The sequence below is a fragment of the Lates calcarifer genome, linkage group LG3 (assembly GCF_001640805.2).
Source record: "Lates calcarifer isolate ASB-BC8 linkage group LG3, TLL_Latcal_v3, whole genome shotgun sequence".
NCBI classification, from domain to species: domain Eukaryota; kingdom Metazoa; phylum Chordata; class Actinopteri; family Centropomidae; genus Lates; species Lates calcarifer.
In genome coordinates, this window is record NC_066835.1 from 10,640,035 (window position 1) to 10,662,037 (window position 22,003).

At 43.1% G+C, this 22,003-nt stretch overlaps 1 protein-coding gene across 1 annotated transcript in view; it reads right to left on the reverse strand.

Annotated features, from left to right (window-relative positions):
• clasp2 (cytoplasmic linker associated protein 2) overlaps positions 1-22,003 on the reverse strand; it is a 55,283-nt gene that overhangs the window by 8,974 nt on the left and 24,306 nt on the right. The window contains 28 exon segments of the mRNA XM_051066578.1: positions 552-630; positions 1,380-1,543; positions 3,113-3,176; positions 3,254-3,345; positions 3,871-4,026; positions 4,175-4,198; positions 4,364-4,470; positions 5,142-5,204; positions 5,561-5,668; positions 6,956-7,000; positions 7,325-7,498; positions 8,997-9,023; positions 9,998-10,024; positions 10,269-10,370; positions 11,153-11,170; positions 11,534-11,557; positions 12,243-12,395; positions 12,873-12,913; positions 14,011-14,178; positions 14,454-14,531; positions 14,688-14,747; positions 14,922-14,992; positions 15,110-15,133; positions 15,135-15,246; positions 15,629-15,774; positions 15,882-15,974; positions 16,111-16,184; positions 18,945-19,085. Of these exon segments, the coding sequence (XP_050922535.1) occupies positions 552-630; positions 1,380-1,543; positions 3,113-3,176; positions 3,254-3,345; positions 3,871-4,026; positions 4,175-4,198; positions 4,364-4,470; positions 5,142-5,204; positions 5,561-5,668; positions 6,956-7,000; positions 7,325-7,498; positions 8,997-9,023; positions 9,998-10,024; positions 10,269-10,370; positions 11,153-11,170; positions 11,534-11,557; positions 12,243-12,395; positions 12,873-12,913; positions 14,011-14,178; positions 14,454-14,531; positions 14,688-14,747; positions 14,922-14,992; positions 15,110-15,133; positions 15,135-15,246; positions 15,629-15,774; positions 15,882-15,974; positions 16,111-16,184; positions 18,945-19,085 (2,435 nt within the window).

The window sequence follows — 22,003 nt, forward strand, 5'->3', positions numbered from 1 at the left end:
TGCCCAAGCCTAGTTGCAAAGTGAAGAAGCAGACTGATAAGGAGTAGTGAGAGGAAGACGAAGAACAGGGTTAAACATTGGGCAGGAAAGGGTGTGGGAGGAGGCAGAGTGACGAATGGGTAAGTGGGGAGAGGAGTGAGTGATGAATTAGCAGAAATACAGGGGAGGTAGAGGAGAGAGAGAGTGGGAGAAAGACAGTACAAGGATGGAAAAGTTAAGAGTTAGAGGAGGAGAGCTTGAAGGAAGTGTCCACACTGTAGCAGAGCAAAAAAAGCCAGTGGAGTGGCTAGATCAGTCGCTATCCAATCACAGCCCAGGACTCAGGGTTTTGTGGGGTTTGGGAGGCGGAGCCAGCATGGGCAGGCATGAGGTCATATCAGTACAGCAGTTACCATGGTTACAGCATCCCTGAATTTCTGGTCTTTATGTCCATCCTTCCCATCCACCCCCTCCTTCAGTCGGACCTTCACACACACACTCAGCTTTCTTTCTTATATAAACATGCACGCGCACACACAGGCACACACACATTTAATTAACTTGTTATTTACCTTGAGGTTGGGCGTCTGTGTCTGGTCAACGGTAAACCTCATGAGAATAGTAAACTGGAGGTCATTGGGGAAAGACTCTCTGTGAGCAAAAACAGAAACATAGCATTATAGTCGCAGAGCTTAATGAATAAGTTATCACAACACATGTCAGAGGTTTCTCTTGCAAAAACTACAATTTGTCTATTTGTTATAACACAAGAGAGATGGAGGAAGCATTCCTCCTCAGAGGACTATTCATTTTTTAATATGTACAGTACTGTGCAAAAGTTTTAGGGATACACTGGGAGGATCTTTTTCGATCCAGTATAAAAAATAAATAAATAAAAACAATAATAATAACAATCAATAAAAACAATCTATCTTTAGTGACAAGAAGAAGAAGAGGGGGCCCGGCAACAGATGGTCTGGCTCCCACAGAGAGTCCTGATCTCAACATCAAAGAGTCCATCTGAGATTAATACCATGATACATGATGTTCTCCAAGATACTTGGAACAACCGACCTGCCCAGTACTTTGAAAAACTGCAGTATAGAAGAGAATTGGTGCTGTTTTAAAGGCAAAGTGCGGTAAATGGAATATAGAGATATAATACAGAAAACAAAAACAATTACATTAAAACTTTTCATGACATTATTTTTGAAAGCATCCTCACTTTACTTTTAGTACCTAAAGCTTTTGCACGGTACTGTATATTTACCAAATACTGCAAGTACAAACTAGCTATTAACATCTATCAGACTCCTTGAGCTGTGACTGAAAGCTGTGAAAAGTTGGACACATACTTTGTGACATATACTCTCCCTTAAGATCAACAATGTGACACCCACCGTGTGACATCCAGGGCTTTCTGAACTTTGGCCTGTACGGAGCCCAGCAGGTCCGCTCCCATCTTCTTCAGCAGCTGCGTGAGCAGGACGAACAACCAGTCCTGCAGGTCGTCCTTATGGACCTGGATGAAGTCTACTAGTGTTTCCAGGAACATACTGAACACCTATAATCACATATACACGGTTGGCGTCAAACACGACAAATCAGTCACTTTGAAAAGTCACATTTTTCATGCACACACACGCATGCATACAGGTACTCCTGTATTTACAGGACACTGATTATTCTGTTGTAGAGACCAGCATTAGTTCCCATTGTGAAGTTAGTGGTTATTCGCTCATCTCTGCATCAACCCATCTTCATTAACCCAATCACCAATTAGTCTTAAACCACCCAAATTAAGAGGATTAATAATATAAGACAACCACAGCGAGTGAGTAAACACCTTGACAGGAATGAGCAAACACCAATCAGGCTGGGTGGTGACCATCTCTACGTGCCAGTGGTTGATTTCAGCAGGACAGTGTAGTTACAGGCAACATTGTGTGAGGTAGGTTAGTGTGTGTTACGTTGTGGCCTTAGCAACTGGTTACCCAGTCAGATTAATGAAGCAGATTTTCATTCAAACACAAAGTTTAAGGACAGTAACACTGATTGGCCAAACTTACTCTCTACAGAGAGTTCCACAGTGGGGTTGCATGGGGGAGAGAGAGACACATCTGTTAGCATCCTGACAAAGAACGTACTCAGCTTGTGAGAGTATGCTCATAATCATGACGTTCATCTGCAAAATTCTTCAGCTGGGTAAGAATCATAATGTGACAAATCTGAGGAGATGTGTGCACACCAGTAAAAAGAAATCAAATAAAAGTTGATAAACATGGCAGATGAGAAAGAAGAGGTGGGAATGGTGTGGAAGAGACAGGTAAAGGAGAGTGATTCATGGTGAGATGCAGTACCTTGAAGGAGGCTGAGCTTATACCGGATTCTGCCGTGCCGTACACCCTGCCGGAGTCTCGCTGAAATTCATCAAATCGTCAAACGTCAAAACGAGGAGGGGGAGGGGTAGGAGCTCACACACCTTACAACGTGTGAGGCAACGGGGGCACTCGCAAGTGCCGAAAAGTCAAGTGGCAGTGTTAGAGAGGGTGTGTGGGGGGACGCAACGCAGCCGGTTAGTCAAAAGAGAAGAGCTGGCAGCCCAGACATCGATGCATTATGTGTGTACATGTTGTGCGTGTATCTGTGCGGTCAGTGTTTATGTTTCGCTTCAGACTGCAGGTAGGGAGGAGAAAGACAGGGAGAGTGGCGGTGAATGCAGTGAGCACAGCCAGCGGACTGGCTGCTGACAGAGCAATCCCACAGGGCGGCGGAGGGTGTGAGGTCACACGCAAACTCAGGCGTGGCATGCCGTTAGAGAACATCTGTCGCACGCTCTGCATGCCTGTGTTTATGTCTGAGTGTGTATATCCATGTGTGTGTAGAATACAATTTAACCTGTTTATCCCGACTTTGTGTTTATATATTTAACATCTGTGACTGCTGAAATGTGTGTGTACTGACAAACAGATTTCATATTGTCCTTATCTTGGCAGAATCCGGTACAGTGAAGGGACGTGGGATAAACAAAGTGAAACCAAAGTAAAATCAAAGTGGGTGAATAATGAATTTTTGTGCCATGAATGAGTGCTGTGTGTCTTTGTGTGAGTACTTGCGCTTCATGCACTCATACCTTACTGTGTGGGTCTGCAAACATCCTGGTGAAGATTTCACACAGTCTCTTCAACTCGACCCGACTGCAATAAACAAAGTTAGATGAGAATAAATAATGAATTTATAGTGTGAAGATACACTTGTTTGTCCCATGACTGACCTGAGGGTGCGTTGGTTCTTCAGTAGTGCCTGTAGGCCCAACAGCCCCTCCTTCCTCTCAGACCAGTTGGCACTAGCACAGCGATTCAGCACCTGGAAGATAGACACAGGCCTGTTGAGACTTCTATATAGAAGCACAAGGGAAGTAATGACATTTAGAAATATTGAGCCTGATACAGAGCTCTTTATTTTCTCAGATTTAAGTGAAGGAAACAAGTCAGTCAGTAAATACATGGAACTGAAGTGGAACTCCATGAACTCAGTGAGGGATCTAATTCCTGCAGTAGTGGCGCTAATTTCCTAATTGCAAAGCTGAGACGTCAAAATCAATTGCAATCCAAATTACACTTGTAACCAAACGTCTTTTTATAACTCAATCATGGCCTCAAATTTCTACACTTCTAATCACTGCAGATACACAGCACTGAATCCACTCCATGGTTTTAAATTGCACATTTTTAACATGTAACAAATTTAACAGTGCTTAATATGAACAATATGTGATGAGTGGTTTCGACTGGCAGAAGCTTTGTCTGAAAGCCATAGTAGGCAAGATAAAAACAGGCAGGCAGGGGCTTGCTTTGGCCTAATGCCTGCCTGGGTCACAGAGCCACTAACCTCAGCCACATCCTCTGTCTGTCTCATGTACGTCGGGATGGCTCCTCCATTGCGGGAGCTGTAGGACCTTTCTGAGCAGGCGCTGGATGCGTCACTGTTAGCATCGTCATCGGAGTACATGCCGTAGTTCTCGTACCGCCGCCGTGCGGGCTTCTTCTGCGGGAGGAACAGACAGGGCATGAAATTAAACTGAAATTGAAATATAAGAGTAAAAGACACAGGAAGAAAACATGCACTTATCCAACACACACAGCTAAACACACACAGCACAGCACACAGGTAAGAGGCAGGAGAAGAAGCTGACCTTGGATCGCATGTCTCCCAACAGCTGACAGCGTTAAACAGAGGTAGAATCAGGGGTTAGTCAACACACAGACACACACTCCAGGAGGTGTGAGCTGCACATGCTGACAGCTGACTGGAATGTGCAGAGTTACTGTGTGTGATTTTTCCATGTATATGTGTTGCTTAGTGTTGTGTTGTGTTTTCATACCAGTGCATCTGCAAGTGCCTCTTCTACGTCTGAGCCCGTGTTGAGGACCCTCATGGCACTGACTGAGGAGGAGAGACGACTGGATTGACTGATGCCAAAACCTGATCCTGTAGAGAGAGAGAGAGAGAGAGAGAGAGAGAGAGAGAGAGAGAGAGAGAGAGAGAGAGAGAGAGAGAGAAGGGCAGAAAGATAGACAGGACAGACAGGTGGATAGCAGGAGACACATGTTAAAAAACTTCAAAATAAAAAACTTCACCAACTGTCTGCCCACTCATCAAGCTGTCTCTCACTTGTCCACTGATGATCCACCATTCGAGAACCTCACTCTCCTCATCATCCATTCTCTGACATTTAATCAAACCACACACGCTACATTCCCCATGAGCCAGTCCTGTAAGTTTATGTGATGACTTGTTAGGTGACACTGCAAGTGCCACTGGGGGGGAAGAAAATATGATTGACATAAAATGCAGGAGAACGCACTGGAGTCCCCGCACAGAGGCGGGGGGGCAGAGCTAAATAAAGAAAATTGGTAAAAAACTGGCAGAATGGTTGTCAACTGGAAACTGAACGGGCGGAAGCATGCGATTCCACTGGACATCCTGGAGCAGAATGTAAAAGAAAAACTGAGGCTGATGGACAAGAAAGGAAACAGACTGACGAAATACAGGAGAAGATGCATAGAACGAAAGAACAAAAAGAAAAAAAACGGAGCGGACAAAAATTAAGGCGGAGTGGGTGGGTGAGGTACAGAGAAATAGTTGTACTCAGCCTTCACCTGCAGCCCCAAAAGCGTCAGGTGTGTGGAGAGCTCCGGTGGAGCGAGAGTAGCTCCGCGTCGCTGCAACCAAAATTAAAAACACACACACACAGAGTTTAACATTCGCGCGCACACACACGACAAACACCGTACAACTCTCACACTGATCGCGCAGGGTGTGAGAGTAGAGTGAAAGGCTGAAAAACATGCAAACTCATGCAAGTGATTGTTTTATTTTTCTAATGACTCAAGTTTTTATTGTTGAGATTTTGGTTTAAATCAGATACTGAATTAAAATAGTCTTTCTTTAGTAAAACTTTATTTGGTTTGAGCTATTTTTATGTAAAAAGGGAACGTTTTTCTTCTTCTGTGATCTCTTACTCATCCTGATTTTACTACTCATCTCTCCTGGGTATCGGTCCACTAAAGCTACTCACCAAGTGGTGTGAAGGAGCGTACGGGGCTGGTGTCCCGGCTGCTCTCCCTGCTGGCTTCTCTGCTGCAGCCCTGACTCATACTGGGCCGAGGGATACGACTGCCCCGAGCTAACACCACCGGGGTTACAACGCCACACCGCAGAGGAGGAAAAGAAGAAGAAGAGGAAGAGGAGGAGGAGGAGGAGGAGGAGGAGGAGGAGGGTGAACAGGGGAAGAGAAAGAGCACCGGAGGGAAGAAAAGTGGCAGTAAGAACACAAAGGACAAGGGGAAGGGACGTAAAGAAGACCACAAAAAGACAAACATGAGCAGTGACAAGGAAGAGAGACAGAGGGAGAGGTGAAGATACATGGATAAAGACATGAATAAGACAACAGAGGTAAGAGTGACAGACTGACAAGAGAGAAAATGAGCACATGCCGACTGGCCCTGAGGGAGCATCTCAACACACACTTATTCTCTTGATTGTCAAGCAAGAGCAAGGAGTCACCTCAAAGAACTGCGATGAGGGCTGCAATGAATCTCTGATATTACTAAGTTATTTAGTGTTAATATATCATGAAATAGTCATTTGGGCATCTGGGTTTACTATCATAGTTTACTAGTTTACTAAAATTCACATTTGAGAAGCTAGAACCAGTAAAATATTTGGCATTTTTTCTTAAAAAACGACTTTCAACAATTAGTCATTTTCTGTTCACTGTCAAATTCATAACAACAGATTCCTCATTCTTAAATTGTTTTAAGCTCTGGATGAGATGCACCTGACAGGAGCACAAGCCTGCTGGACTCACATTTAAATAAAACAAACAGTGTGATATTCACATACACTCAGGCACACACAGAGAAGGAAGTGATCAGAGTTCAATTCAACGATTGAGGGAGGCGGAGCGAGGGGGAGGATCTGCGTTTTCATCCAGTAGCATCGCAATCAACTTCAACCGTTCATTGCTCTGTTTGTCAGCTCCAGCATCTAACCAGCCAATCAGGGTTAATCACAGCCTACCAAACAGCTACAAAGCCCTGATGAAGCTTTGCTGATCCTGTGAGGGGGTTCGCTCATCAGCCCCTTAACAGCCAGGTTAGTACAGAGAGGGAGGAGGTACGTTCATAATGCGTGGACATCTGCTGATCACGGGCACCCATCACCATAGCAACGCAGCCATGAAGTTAGAGACAGGTTAGAGAGATGGGCTCTATGAGGCTGAGGCGGTGAGCTACTACTGCTTGATGGAGGGATCTGGACGGCGGGAGGAACTGTGAGATTTGTGTTGTTGGATGGTGATGGAGGATGAGAGATGGAGGGATGATTTACAGATGAGGAGAGAGAGAGAGTAGGTGGATTGAGGTGAAGAGATGGATGGCAGGGAGGGATCCAGTCAAAGTCGGAGCCTTACCTCCTCTACTCGCTCCGTTGTAGATGGAACTAATGCTGGAAGGAGCTAGAGGACAGGAGCAAGAAAGAAAAAGGGAGGACAGGGAGAGGAGCAGAGGAGGAGGACAGGGAGCAGGAGGGAAAAAAAAAAAAGAGTTGAGATCCGAAGGGTTCATGGACGATTGAGTGAGGCTGCTTGGTCATTGGTCATAAAAGCCAGCCATCATATAACCTTTGAGCAGATGTTCTAAAACTGCTTCAGCAAGACAAATACAAAAGAAAGTTTATTTGTTCAGTTGTAATGAATGAAACAAACCCAGTTCCAAAGAGGAGGACGAAAGATGTGTGTGTTTAAGCTTCCCTTTATGAAATAGTTTAATAGTTTTCTTACCAACAGACAGGCGGGTGGGGGAAGAGTCTCTGGAGCAGCCCTGGCTGCGGGGGATGCGGCTGCGTCTGTGTCCGTCTCCGCTGGCCCCGGCCAGCACCCTGTGGGCCCCCGAGCTCATGGTGCTCAGGGCCGTACTCGTCAGGACACGACCGGGAGAGCCACTCCGACTGCCGGCTTCAGAGAGACGCAGAGAGAGAGAGAAGAGGACAAAATACAAAGAAAAACAAAGTACAGTCAGGGTCGCACTCAGGCAACATGTGGCAATTCACAATAAAAGATATACAGACACTCATCTAATCCACCTGTGACATGAGGATCTTAAAATGGTGTCTAGTTTTGTACACATACAACTGACAAAGACAGCTGCTACTGTCCTTAGTGGCACAAGTTTCCAAGCACATTTTTGGTAAATGTTGTAACACAGAGTATGTATATTAAAAATAGACAGAACTTAATGACAAACTCTACAGTGTTTGATGTCATTGGAAAGAGGATTCCTGGGGCTAGGAGACTCAAAACCCACAATAAGAAAAAAGGGCATTTCACACTGTAGAATGAGTTTAGATTTGAAGTGTTGGACCGAGATCTTTAATATAGATAAATAAGAACAAAACAAATAAAGTGACAGTTTGACAACATGATAATTTTACAGGCAGCTCTCGTCTTTTTGAAAATATGAGGGAATAAAATAACATTTTTGTGCAAAATGAATATGTAACATTAGGTAATTTCTCCTCCCCATGACATCCTGTCTCCAAGTAGCAAAGCCCACGGTGTATCTTCCTCTACAATGACGCTTCACTGTCAATCTAAAGACAAACAGCTGAGGAGAAGCTACTCTGCAGTGTGTGAACAGACTTTTGGGGAACAAGCCTCCAGACACATGAAGCTGGAGCTAAACAACATAACTGAAAGTGAGCACGCAGAACAAACTCTCTTGGTCTCTCTTTCACTCACTGACACACAAAAACTAAAGTCACTCTCACAGACACACACACACAAACACACACACACACACAGTCATCACATGAACAGTATTTTTCTATGTTCTACTACTTAGTGACACAGAGTTAAAAACATCCAACTAAATGACATGAAAAAGCTAACTAGGGATTGTTCTGGTATTTTGAGGGACTATTGATCACTAGGTGTAGTTCTATTATTCACTCTTCAGCTCTCCCTCCCTTTCTCCCCCTTTCATTTACAGATATAGAAATCTCATCTTTGCTTAACATTTTCTAAATCTTTCAGTTAAGACGATGAACTAAGAAATAACAAAAACAGGACATGTAGAGGTTTGTACTAATACATCCTCTACGTGACTGTCAGTTTTACAGGTGAAACACTCCTTGTTTCTACACATTAAGAGTCTTCTTTCACAGTGTAACCTCCCTTTGCCACTTTGACCCTGAAGAATATACTTCAGGCACATCCAGGCACACGTAAGAGTGCACAAACACAAGCCTCCCAAAGCAGTGTGTTTAGCATGATCATAGAACAGCCATGTTAACAGTCTGTGCCTACAAGTCCCAGCATGCCTCAGCCAGAGTGGGAGGAACTGAAGTGACTTTTCTCTGGGTGCATGTGAAGGAAAGGGGGGAGTCAGAGCAACAGAGGAAAAGGCAGTAAAGATAAAGAGAGCGGGTAAAAAGAAGTAGCGTTGTAATCTTACCACCAACAGGGGTAGCAGACTGAGATCCTGAGCCATTAAGCCCATTGGTTGGGAGGAGGGGGTAAGCAGAGGCGAGGGGGAAGGAACAGCAGATTAAACCAGATGAATTATGGGTGTTAGCGCAAAAAAAAAAAAAAAAAAAGCGTCATGGAAGTTAGAACACAGAGTACGATGGGAGCGCATCCTGGTGTTCCATACCAAGAATGAAGGCAAAGCTGAAGCACTTTGATTAAATAAATCCATTAATTAAAGAGAAAAACAAGTACTGAAGATGTGCCGCTAAGACAAACACACACACTGAACCAGCTGCAGATAATGGCCTGGGAGAAGCAGTGCATGTTGAGACAGCTGGCATATATATCAAGCGAAGCCTGTTCACAATGAGGAAAACAAATGCCTCAAAAGAAAATATGCTCAAAAATTTCCACACACTCTCTCCCTCACACACACACAAGTAGAAATTATTCTAACCCTCTGTGCAGCTGCCATTTCCTCTTTCTGTTAATCTGTTGTTCTGAGATTTGGGCTTTGAACTCTTGGTCAGGCGACTTGCATTTGTTTTTTTATCTGAATGTCCAGATCTGATGGGTGCAGTGGGCTGTGGTCCAATCAGTTCGCACTTTTCAGCTGGTCTCCTAGCCAACAGCAAGCAGCATATTAGCAGTAAGTCTGCTTGGTTAGCATCTGCTGTTGTGTAGCAGTAGTGTAGCTAGCTCAAAGGCTTGTGTTACACTTCTTACAGTATATTAAATAACTTGAATGACAGCCAGAGCCAGGCTAGAGCAGCAGAAATAAACTGTCCACCACACCATCCTCAGTGATGAGACACAGCATGCAGAGGAAAAACACACACATTAACACACACACGCTCACTTCTCGTCAAACAAAACACCTGGATCAGAATGAGAGCGATAGCGGGTGGGCCACCATTCCCACTGTGGTACACAGAACGACACGCGCGCACACACACACACACCGACTCTGACACACAAACAGAATACCTGGTGTGCAATCGGATTCGTCGGAACCTGAAGGCACAAAAACATTTACATGGAGCTTATTGTCACCGTGAAGGCAACATGTAAAGAAAACTCCACAATAAGAGCCTGAGAAAACTGCAAACACACACTCCAAGAAACTCACACACACCATTTCTATTGTTGTGTATCTGATGTTTGTGCGTGGACTTCATACCCAGGATGATTCACTCATATCTGCGTTTAAGTCACACTGTGTGTTCGAAAGGGGGAGGGTGTGAAGGGGGGTACATACGTTGTGACTGGGAGACCATCTTGGTGCGGCTGCGTCCTCGTGAGTCCACCTGGCTGGACACGCTGCTGGCCGTGGACAGGACCTGCTTGGTACGTACACGGCCTGCATGTGTGCAGGGGGAGAAACTGTTAGAAATACACAAAAAAAACACACTGTACCTCCCTATGCTAACACGTCTCTCACAAACTGTTTGCAGCCCAGAATCTAAGAAGCTACCAAAGACGATGAAAAAGCAACTAATGCTGGAAGCTGAATCATCAGATCCTAAAGTAAACACTCACATTGAGCCAGGTGCACGCACAAAGAAATACACCAGGGATGCTTCAGTGGATTAGAAACCAGTCAGTCAGTCATATGTAAAATCTGAAACTGGTTTTAAGCCAAACATTCATCCATCTCTAAGTATTTGAAGGATCTGATGAAACTGGCAACCATTTGCAGCATTCGAGAGCAAATGAGCAGGTGAGATATTATTGCAGCTGCTATGAACAGTTATTTTCATTATCAGTTAAAATACAGATTAGTTTCTTGATCAGTCACTGGAAAAGTTAGTTAACTGATGCTTCAATAATCAAAATAGTTGCCAGTTATCTTTCTACACTAATTGATTCAACTTTAAATTCTGCCCACTTCATTAACAACATTCCCTTTGGCCTATGCAATGCATTATCTGATCCACTGCAATTTCTGTTAATATTAAGCCGTTCCTTTATTCAAACACTGGGTCATGCTGACCACTAAGAAAACGGTCAAAGATATAACAGAATTGCACAAGTGACGTTGGATCTGTGAAAGCGAATTTAAAGATTTTATTTGATCAAAAGTTCCAACTAGAACATCCCTAAGAGGCGAGGACAAGCACATCAACCTAACTACAATCTTACCATTGTCTGACCTGGTCCCTACAGACAGACAAAGAAGGAGCATGTTGTAAATATCACATTTTCAACTAATATGTATAACACATCCTAAGTATGCAGATGTTGATGGTTAGACCATGTCCATATTAAAATAAGATTAAATCGTAGTAAAGCAGACAATGATTTTAAAGGTGTAAATAAATTGACTTATGATGTGATGATTTGGACAGTGATACAGATGAGGGTTGAGTGTGAGGCTGACCAGCAGGGGGCGCTGTGGCCACACACTGCGATAAAAGGAGATAACATGGACTGGGATGAAGTAAGGAACGGGAAAAGAAAAGAAGAGGAAGAAAAAAAGCTTGAGTAGGCTGTTGCTGGTGAAGCAGAGTGAGATGATCTTACCATCCGTTTTATCAGAGGCATCATCTTTAGTAGCAAAGAGAGAAAGTGAGAGTGAGAGAGAGAGAGAGGGTGGAAGAAGGAAAAAGACAGAAATGAAGGGAAACAAAAAGTAAAGGATTGATAGAAATGATTATCAAAAGGAAAAGACACAAAAGGAAAACAAGAAAGGGGAAATGAAAATTAAGTGTCATTAATGAGGAAAAACAAAAATAAAGAAAAGTAATTAAGAATGTGAGAGAGAGAAGAAAAGAGGCAGAGAGAAGAGAAACAGGAGAAGAAAGGAGCACAGTGTGTATTAGTAACAGAACATCTGTTCAACAGAGGTGCAGATTTAGGGATCAACAGAGAGACATACAGAGACGAACCAACACACAAGACAATGTTCATCTATAAACATGCACACAGAGAATATCCATAACAAAACAGACACAGGATACATTAACAGGCAATGAACAGGCAGCAGGAGAGGAGAGCAGAGGAGCGGAGAGGAGAGAGGCCAGTCCAAGCACTTGAGTGTGAGTGTGTGAGTCCGTCCTTTCAGACTGTTTCTGTAGGGAGATGTGGTGAGCTTTGCTGGAGAGGATCTGACTTTTAACCTGCTACCTCAAAGCTGATCTGAGAGAGACTCCTCTAACATCCTGCTGATCACATGCTGACTGATGTCTGCACTGTCTGATTAGTCATCTAACTTGACTGACAGGGCCCTTACCCAGTGAGGAGTAGGAGCCGGGGGGCAGTCGGCTTGCTCCCCCAGCCTGTCCGACGTGCCGGTGCTTAGCGACTGCTGCTGCGTTTACGTCCACGTCGCTACGGGAACGCTGCAGGGAGGCCGCCGACACCCCACCCTTTGAACCCGCGGGGACTGATAGACAGGAGGAGGAGGAGGAGGAGGAGGAGTGTGTTGGAGAAGGAATGGGAGGTGATGAAGGGATATATACACAACACAAACACATGCAGGCACCACACTACACATACACAATACTGATACCAGAACTGAAATACACGAAAAGCCATATACAGACACATACACGCATTTGTGTGCGCATGTGTGTTGTAACAAAAAAAACATAACCGGGTGTGACTGTACAGGACTGGACACGGGCGAGATGTAAATGAACATGATGGTAAATTTACAAGATGGGCTGAGCTTTGCTGGAGTTGCTGTGTGTGTGTGTGTGTGTGTTTATGTCACCGTGTACACCTGCTTTCACAGGAGCAAGTGAGCATGAGATTTTATGTTTGAGAGAGCTTGCATGTGTGTTTGCCACTGTGCTGTGTGTGCATGTGTAACTGCTGCTGCTGCTGTGTGTGTGTGTGTGTGTGTGTGTGTGTGACTCACCTCGCCCAGGAGCTGCTGACCATTTAGAAGACAGAGGCCGACTGACAGAGGAGAGAGAAAAGTAGGTCAATACACAACAAAACAACCACATACACATAAACCACAAATCACAATGATAATGCTGTGGTAGTGGGTGATGAACAAAACTAATTTTCTTTTCTTTTTCTGTAACAAAATATAAATGATTTAATAATTTTTCTGCCAGGTGGAGTAAAATTACACAGCTTTCTAAAAGGAAAGGATCACCCCAAAAGGCTCAGTCCACCCACTTCACATGTAAACAAATACACATTAAGGAGTGAAAGAAGAAGTGGAGTTAACAAAATGAAAGTGTGGTGATGGCTGATTCAGAAAATATAAAGAACAAAAAGCTAATTCAGGTAGGAGTGATGTTTTTTTGGACATAAAATCTCTATAAGCAATTTATTCATTTATTTTCTGAGTAACTAATCATTTTTCTAACTGCACATCTACCAATATCTGGTTTTTATGATACAGCATGCAACTGTTCTTTTGTATATCTTAGAAAAAAGAATTTAAAATGGCTGATTTAAAATATCTTAACTGCATCATATTCATTCTTTATTATCATATTTTTAGTCAGAACTGTAATTCTGCTTGTTCTCTGAGCCTCAGCCACAGACTTCAAACTCTCTCTGCTACCACAGTGAAGACGACTCACTGGCAGGAAGTCTGTAATAAAAAGCAGTGTAGCATGAAAGTACATCTTTGTAATTTTCTCTTATTTCAGTTTTGCTGTGCTTTTCTGTTTGCCAGTGAAATAAAATGCAGATGAGGCCAAACAATGACAAAGCCAAAGTGCTGGGGTTAAACTGAGGCTGTAATGCCCTGAATGACCTCTTAGATTTTTGTTTGACTTCCTCAAAGCTTTAACATTAGTGGATCAAGTTCCTGGGGATTTTGTCTTTCTAAGAAGGAGAGGGCAGTCCACTTTCACTGATTTACTGGTGATGATTTACTGATCCTTGTACAGCGAAGGTGTCCAACAAAAGGAGTGTAAATCTGCAGATGGGCCTTAAAAAACATTAATATTCATTTTCAACACTCAAATCTAGTGTAAAAGTAAACCTAAACATCTAAAGGAAACTATAGAGGAATTCTGCTGAGCGCTGATTACTTGAGGCTCTCCTGAGAGGAAGATGAGGAACGGTCACTCTGGGGAAGTGAGGCCACGCTGCCGGAGCTCTTCAGGCAGGACTGAAGGGTCCTCTGATATGACGACTCCAGCGAGTTGTAGAGAGCGTCGGCCTCTGCTGGAAAGTGGTTCCTCAAACCCCAGTAGGCCCTGAGGGGTACAGCAGAGAAGAAGAAAACAGAGGCAAAGGTGGACAGAGAAAGAGCAGAGGTGAAGAGAAGAAGGGAAAAAAATGGAAAAGGGGGGTCAGAGGGAGGACAAAAAGATGGATGAGGAATGAAGTAGTAGGGTGATGATGGAGGGATCAAGGGATTCAGACAGGAAAAGGAGAGAGGTGAGACATTTAATGGTACTTCTCTTTCACATAATGTAATTTAAAGAAATGGCTGTCTGTGTGTGTATCTGTATGTGTGTTTGTGTCTTACTTGCGGGCCTCCACTCTGGCCTCTGAGTCAGCATCTCGAATTCCCTTCTTGATGCTCTCAACTAGAACTGCTGTGTGTCTGCAAAACAGACACAAAAGGTGCATGAAGTGTGAACAGGGAGAGAAACAGGTCTGAAACTTGTTTTACACACTACTGTGAATCCTGTACAACCACGTTTTTGCACTTATGAGAAAGCATCTCTTTGTTCTGAACCATGTTGACATTAGTCCTCACCTCTCTAGAGAGTGGGTTTGCCATTCCTGTAGCAGAAGGTCCAAGAAATCATAACAGCGCCTGGAGGTGACACATTTCCATCAGTTTGATCACAGAAAAAAAACAGGACCTGACATCATCATCATCATCATTATTACGAGCATCCTAATTATGATTTTATAGCTGTTCGTTACTTGAGACCTGGTCATTAGCACACGAGCCTGTTTGTCATTATAGTACCTTTGATAATCTCACCTTCTAACAGCCACAGACTTGGATGTGCAGTTACTGGTTATCAGAGGGATGAGCCTGGGGACGTGCGTGTGCTGCACAGAGGACAGAAAGATACAATGAAAATCTAATAATCAGAATAGCACCCCCACTGATCGTAAAGTATCTAAGCAAGACTGGTGAATGGATTCATTTGTGTTTGTAAAACTCACCCGTATGATGATGCGGATAGCGGACACACCAGGAGGTGGCCATGACTTTGGCACAGTTGGGGATGAGGTTAAACAGGACAGGGACGATGGCTTCCGCTCCATGGTCAAACTTATTCCCCAACACTAATGAAAGGTGGCTACAAGAGCACACAGACAAATACATAGCAAACACGTTACAGACAAAGAACTCAATCAGAACTGTGGGAAAAGTAACAAACTATAGAGTGTAATCTTGTAAAATCAAACTGCTTAGATTGAACAGGTGCTTCTGAAGCTGCATTTACACCCTGTACTTACTGTATTTCAAGTATAGCATAAAACATTTTGAAGTTGTTGTTTACTACTTCAGGAAAAATTTTACACATCTTCTGCACCCAGGTGGAAAAACATGTACAATAAATCCAGTAATCTCTAAGACATTGATGAATGACTACTGGAAAATATGTAAAATCCTCCTCTTTGTATATTTTGTCAGATATACCCTCCAGTGCTCAATGTAAATGTGGTATCAATACTCACGCCACAGTGATGCAGGCCTCTCGAACCACTTGTGAGCGCAGGTCTTTAGCCGACAGTTTGAAAGCTCCATCTAGTAGCCGCAGGTGCTGGTAAAAACAGTCGTAGTTGGCTGCACCTGCCACGAGCAGTGAGCGGATCTTTTTCAGCTGTAAAGAAAACATAAAGAAGAAAACATTAAAAATCAAAGGGGGAAAAAAGCCAGTACTGCAGTGTCAAAAACAAAAAAAAAAGGTTGACTAAAGAAACTACTGACAGCGTTGGCTCTCTGGTCCCAGTCATGTTTGTCGTCGGAGCAAACCTCACGGATCTTATTGAGGTTGTCCTCAAGATCTCTTGTTGAGTAGATCTGCATAGAGAAGGAAAACAGAAGAGAGCAGAGCAAATATGTGAAGGACAGAAAAAAAATCTCAGATAATCTGACCATGACAGCCCGTAAAGATGTGTTGTTAAAAGATTATCAAAAGCTCCTGTGTGTGGTGTACCTGGACAGTAGGGACATCTGTGAAGGCTTTGATGAAATCATCTTCATCAACTGCCCCGGCACTTTCCTTAGATACTGGAAAATCAGAGCAGAATCAATTCAATTTCAATTAATACGTGTGTGTGCATTAATAATATCGCATACAAGCCTTCAGCATTTTAGGATTTCTGACCTGGCTGGCGATTCTGGTTTAACTCACAATAAAACACACACACACACACATGTAAGTCAGTGGGAGCAGCCTGTGTTTCTAATGGACTTCCTGGCAGTAATGGGCTTGTCAATCATATCTCTCTGGGCGCTGGAAGCTCTGTGAACCACACCTCCTACTACTCCTCACCAGGGGAAGCAGAGAGAGGAGGGAAAGATGAGACAAAGAAGACAAAAAAAGAAAAGAGAAAGCAGGAATTGGGAGCAATCCAAGAGGATGAGAATATTAAAACAGGGAGACAAGTCAGAGAGGAGATGTTCAAAGAGTGGTGGCAGAGAGTTGGGTATAAACAGAGAAAAAGGCAGAAGAAATGCCCCCCCTGTATCAAAGACATGTCATGTTAAAACTCTACATGACCCTTGGAGAGCTGCGGAACATCGATGCAGCCAGCTGGTTCGCTGTAGGCACAATCCTCTGTGACTCTCAGGGCGGCAGCCTGGCCATGAAAACCACCTAATGGCACTACATCACCAACTGCAATTATTTTTACTGCCAGCTTTATGAAATGGAAAAGGTTCATGGCTTATTATCAGGGTGAGCAGTTATGAATGTAAGAGCTAACTTTGATATGATTTCAAAATAAAATTATAAAATATATTTCACATAAAACTGTAAACAAAGTCTTGTGTTAATTGTGGAAATGATAATGTAGAGGTATGATCATTAACCAGCAGTGTTAAAAAAAGTCATGCTCCTGTACTTGATCGATCCTGATACGGCTTCAGACTTTTTGTTTTTTCGCAGTATTTTCTATTACTGTCAGTTACTGGCAAAATTGAAATATCTGCCCTCTGACTGCATCTTCTGCTGTCGGGTGTTGCCAGATTGAGTGGGCGTGTTGTCATCGAAATGCAAATGCAGTCAACGGGGCCTCCCATCGCCACCATCATGGAAACTATTCTCGTATAGCCAAAGAAAAATTTAAAATGTTTACAGCTGATAAAAGTGAGCGAATACTACTCATCTGTGGCAAAGGCAACGTTAGTTCTTTTCCTTTTCATTACATGAATCGTAACAAGGTCAACATTAAAGCTCTAGTTCTGTGTGAGAAAAATACCCAGCATGCCCTTGTCTTCAGCCTCTCACAGCCGGTCCACGATCAATAAGGCTGTAATGATCCAAATGACAAGAGATCACAGTCTTGTGTTTCCAGCCAACAGAGCTGAGACAGACTGCCTGCTTGTAAAACACTTTCACCTATGAGCGTATGTGCGCATTTATGTGTGACACTGCTGACACAGATACATTAGCAGGCAGCAGGATGCATGGTCGTGGGAACACAGCTTTCTTCCAATAGAGAGAAATATGGGAAGAATCAATACATGCAAAGAGGAGGCAAACATAGCGGTCCAGCCAGCTACAGCAGGAGGGAGGACTTGGCAGAGAGGAGGAGGCTCTCTCAACAGGAGGGATGATATAAACTGTTTCAAAGGGAGATCTTCTGCAGCCCTGAGATATGAGCTCAGATATGAGGCTGATGATAAGAATATGAGCGTATCAGATTTCTGAGGAGACGCAGAGGGAGTGCGTCACTGCAGACTGCGACATCTGCTTACTCAAGTAATTATATTTTTTCTAATAGGCCACACAGCCTCTGCTCCTTTACCATGGCCTCCAGTAAAAGATAAGAGGGAGGACGCAGGCATCAGGGTCAGGACTCGGTTCACTTCCCTACAGACATCAGCAGACGCAATGATTTTTGTCTTAAGTCCGCCATCCACCAAGTGAAAGAAACTGTGAGTCAAAGCGAAGGGAGGTGACAGACAAGTCCAGCTTCACTGTCCTAAAACCAGGGGCCATATAGGACTACAATTTGTTGATGGCTCAGCCAGTAGTTATGTGAATATCCACAAAGCTGCACAACATTATAGCTACTGATTAATTTCAAAACTTATGTGCTGGAGTTAAAACTAAATGAATGAATAATATGTCAATGTACAGACATATGAAAAAGCCTGGCTCGATCTATGTGACAAGAAATCTTAATGATCCCTGGTCAAATGAAATATCACTCAAGTATCAAAATGACATTCCTTACTGCTATATATGTACAAAATGAGAGTGTTATTCCCCACTCATTTTGTTAATAGAATTAAAAAAATATATATAAGTAATATCTATATAATGTTGGGAATTTTACAGGAGTTATGGAAATTCCTCTTTTGAAAATTAAAATTTCTTGCCTGAATTGATAAAACTATCAGGCACAAAATCTGAGAGACTTCAAACCAGTAGACAGGTCAAGTCTTTTTACATTGTACTTAAAAAAAATGTAACCAATCAATCACCTCTGTATTTTGACTGAAGTAAGACTCATCTGGTTTGTTACCATTCATTCAACTTCCTGTCTGTACAAAATAAACCCCATAAAAGGAGGATGCTGATACATTTTTAATGATGTTTTATGGTGTTTCATTCTTTGGGCTGTTTCTCAGTCAGAAGGATTTTTGAGGACGATACTGATCATTTTATTTGCACCTTGCCAAAAGGAGCCACTAACCTACTAGTCATTACTGAATGATGATATAGAACATATAGAACAGAAGTGTTTTTTTTTTCTAACTTTATTACACTGCTGTGTGTCTGTATTCACTGTGTGTATAAATGTACATCAAATTAAATACCTAGCTTGCCACCGGTAGCGCTGGGTCTGCGTGCAGCCGAGGACTCTGCAGGCTTCTTGGGAACTTTTGGGACCTTGAAAGCAGCCTGGGCTGAGGAAGAACGATTCCCATCCACACTGTCGTCATCCTCAAAACTACGATCTGGAAAGAGCGTAGAGGAGAGAGAGTAGAGTATTACCATCCACATTAAAGTTTTTGTTAAATCTTTGTAAATATTATTCAGTCAAGTCGAACTGTACAGAATAGTTATTAATGATCCAATACTGCACATCATTACCTTCAAAAACAGACAAAAAACAGCAAATATAGAATCACAACTGAAGAAAGTCACCATTTGTCACCATAGATTATCATCTACTCTCACAAATATCATGCTGAGACCAGCTTTCTAAAAATGTAAACTAAAGATGTATTCATTATATAAACCCTAAGGTGGTTCTGAAACATTTCACAGCACCTTGGATTTTAGTTATCCCTTTTATACAGAGCATCAAGGAGGTTAAGGCCATTAACAGACACTGAACAGTGGAAAGAAAAGTAAAGACAAGACATAAAGCATGGAGGAGGTTGTAGTCTACAGAGAGCTTGGTCAGGAATCACTAAATCAATACTAATTACAAACACACCACTAGCAAGAAGAAAAAGCAAACCCACACACAGACGATCACTTCTAAGAGCAAAAAAAAAAAAAAAAAATCTAATGATTAAATTGTCCACCCATGCAACCAATGACTGACAGAACTCTCTGGAGTCCAAATCCTCAATCTGCATGCTAGCAGAAATAAAGCTAGCTACAAAGCTAGCACTGAAACTTGAGACACGCTTGCAACAAACAATGGTGCAACATTTTGAATGTGCATCTACCAGCGAAACACTTGTGGAGGACAATATGTCAGGACACACACACACACACAAACACACACAGGCAAATGCACGCACAGATGAAACTGTTGGCATAGGAATGCAGTTGCGCTCCAGTCGCTCTGACAACCAGCCATGGAGAAATGCGCCAAAGCCACCACCCTACACCTTGACTCATACATCAACTTACCTACCTACACGCACCGTCAACATGCAGAATCAATGACATGCACAGGCGTGTGTATGTCTGTGTGTGCATACAAGCCACATGTTCACAGTGATTGCATTGTCTATTGTGTCAAGCTCAGTAAATGTTAAGTGGACATGTAAAGAAGCAGACATATACGTCTTCTGTTGTATAACATGTACACACACAGACCAACACACCCAGGTCCGTCCCTGCACTCACAGTCACAGATCCGCTGGCAGATAAGTCGCCTCATGCTTCTGGGAGGGCGTGGTATTGGGGTCCCCCCTCTTCTCCAAGCCGTACCCCAGGACACACACACAGCTCACACACACTTCATAGTGGGGCTAAAGCTGCACGCGCACACACCTCACACCGTTGTCTGAAAATCCCTCCACCCATACAAGTGCCGGCATTTTCTTTCACTCCTCTCTACCTATCTTCTATCCCTCCCTCCCTCCCTCGCTCTCTCTTTCTCCCAGCATCTCTCCTCCTTCCCTCAGCAGCCTCACAGCCAATCGAACGAGAGGTGACATCATGGTGTTGCAGCCAGTGCGGAGGCAGGACTATGAATGTGTGTGTGTCTGTGTGTGTGATGGGAGAGAAAGGGAGAGAGACACACACAGACACCCCAGGAATATTAACAGGGCTTCTCTGTGTCCCTGCCAGACCAGCTAACCTAAACTCATTACCATTGACAACACACTCTCCAGCCTCTTACACCCTCTCTCCCTTTTCTCTCGCTCTCACACACTATTATCAACAACCTCTTAACACACTTTTCTTTTGCTATATCTACTTTTATTTATCCAGTCTCTCTCTCTTCACATACACAATAGAACAAAGGATGATGGAGAAATGATCAAAGGAGGGGTGATGATTGGGAGGGTGTAGGGGGGAAACGACCACGCCCCTCCATGTGAGGCCTTGACCCTCCCACTCTCTCTCTCACACACAAACACAAGTATTAGTATTAGGGCAGTGACATGTTCCTGGTTGTTTTGACTCTGTCCTTCAGGACACTGGATTTTGAATGAAACAATAACTATGAGGTTTAAGTCCAAACTTTCAGGTTTAATCTAAGCGTGTTTGTATCCACATCAGATGAGCCCCCTTCAGGGGAACAAAATGTACAGACAAATTTTCTACAGCCCAACAGAAAGCCATCATATCTCAAACTGGGCTATAAATCACTGACTAACGCAAGTCTTCAACCAACAGACATCAGCAGCCACTTGGCTTCCTGTCTAGCAAACCTTTGCCAGGACTATACTGCAACCATCTTCACTTCTGGCTTGTTCTGGAGGATTTTTGCATTCAGTGTGGTCCACAAGAAGTAAAGTGCACAATCAGTTGTATTGAAGGCTGCACTTTCCTGGTGTGCTATAGATAAAAACTCTATAATGACTAATAGACTGTTCATCAATAGGGATGTAAAACACTGCCAAACAGTCTTATAGATAATTAATTTCAAATGGAATTTGATGGAACAAAATGAAATAAATACTGTGTAGCTATTCTCCACTGTATATACAGAGGACACACACACTATATACAAGCACACACAATTATGAAAATGCCTGGATCCCTTTATGTGAGGTGATATTTTAATGATGTGAGATTCTCTAATTAGATCATATGCTTGATACTTGCTAGTAATAGCACATCTTCTTAAAAACTCTGGTTCAAAATAACTGTTACAATTCAGCATCGGGGTCAAAGTTCAAAAGCCAAGGGGACTGAACAACATTATGAAACAGGGTCTTGCATATGTATAGTGAACAGAAGAAAAAACAGCTAAATTTGTGCACAAAAGCACCAATCAAATTCAATGAATTCATAGTAAAATTAATTGGTTTCTATCTAAACCCACGGGTCCATTAGCAATAATCAGTTGCGCATCAAGGGTCTTGGCATTGATTAGCATCACTGTTAGCATGATCAGCATCTCCTGCTTTTGTCTAGTCAGACCCCAGGGGAGTAAATGTCTCAGGGTGAAGGGCAGTGCAAA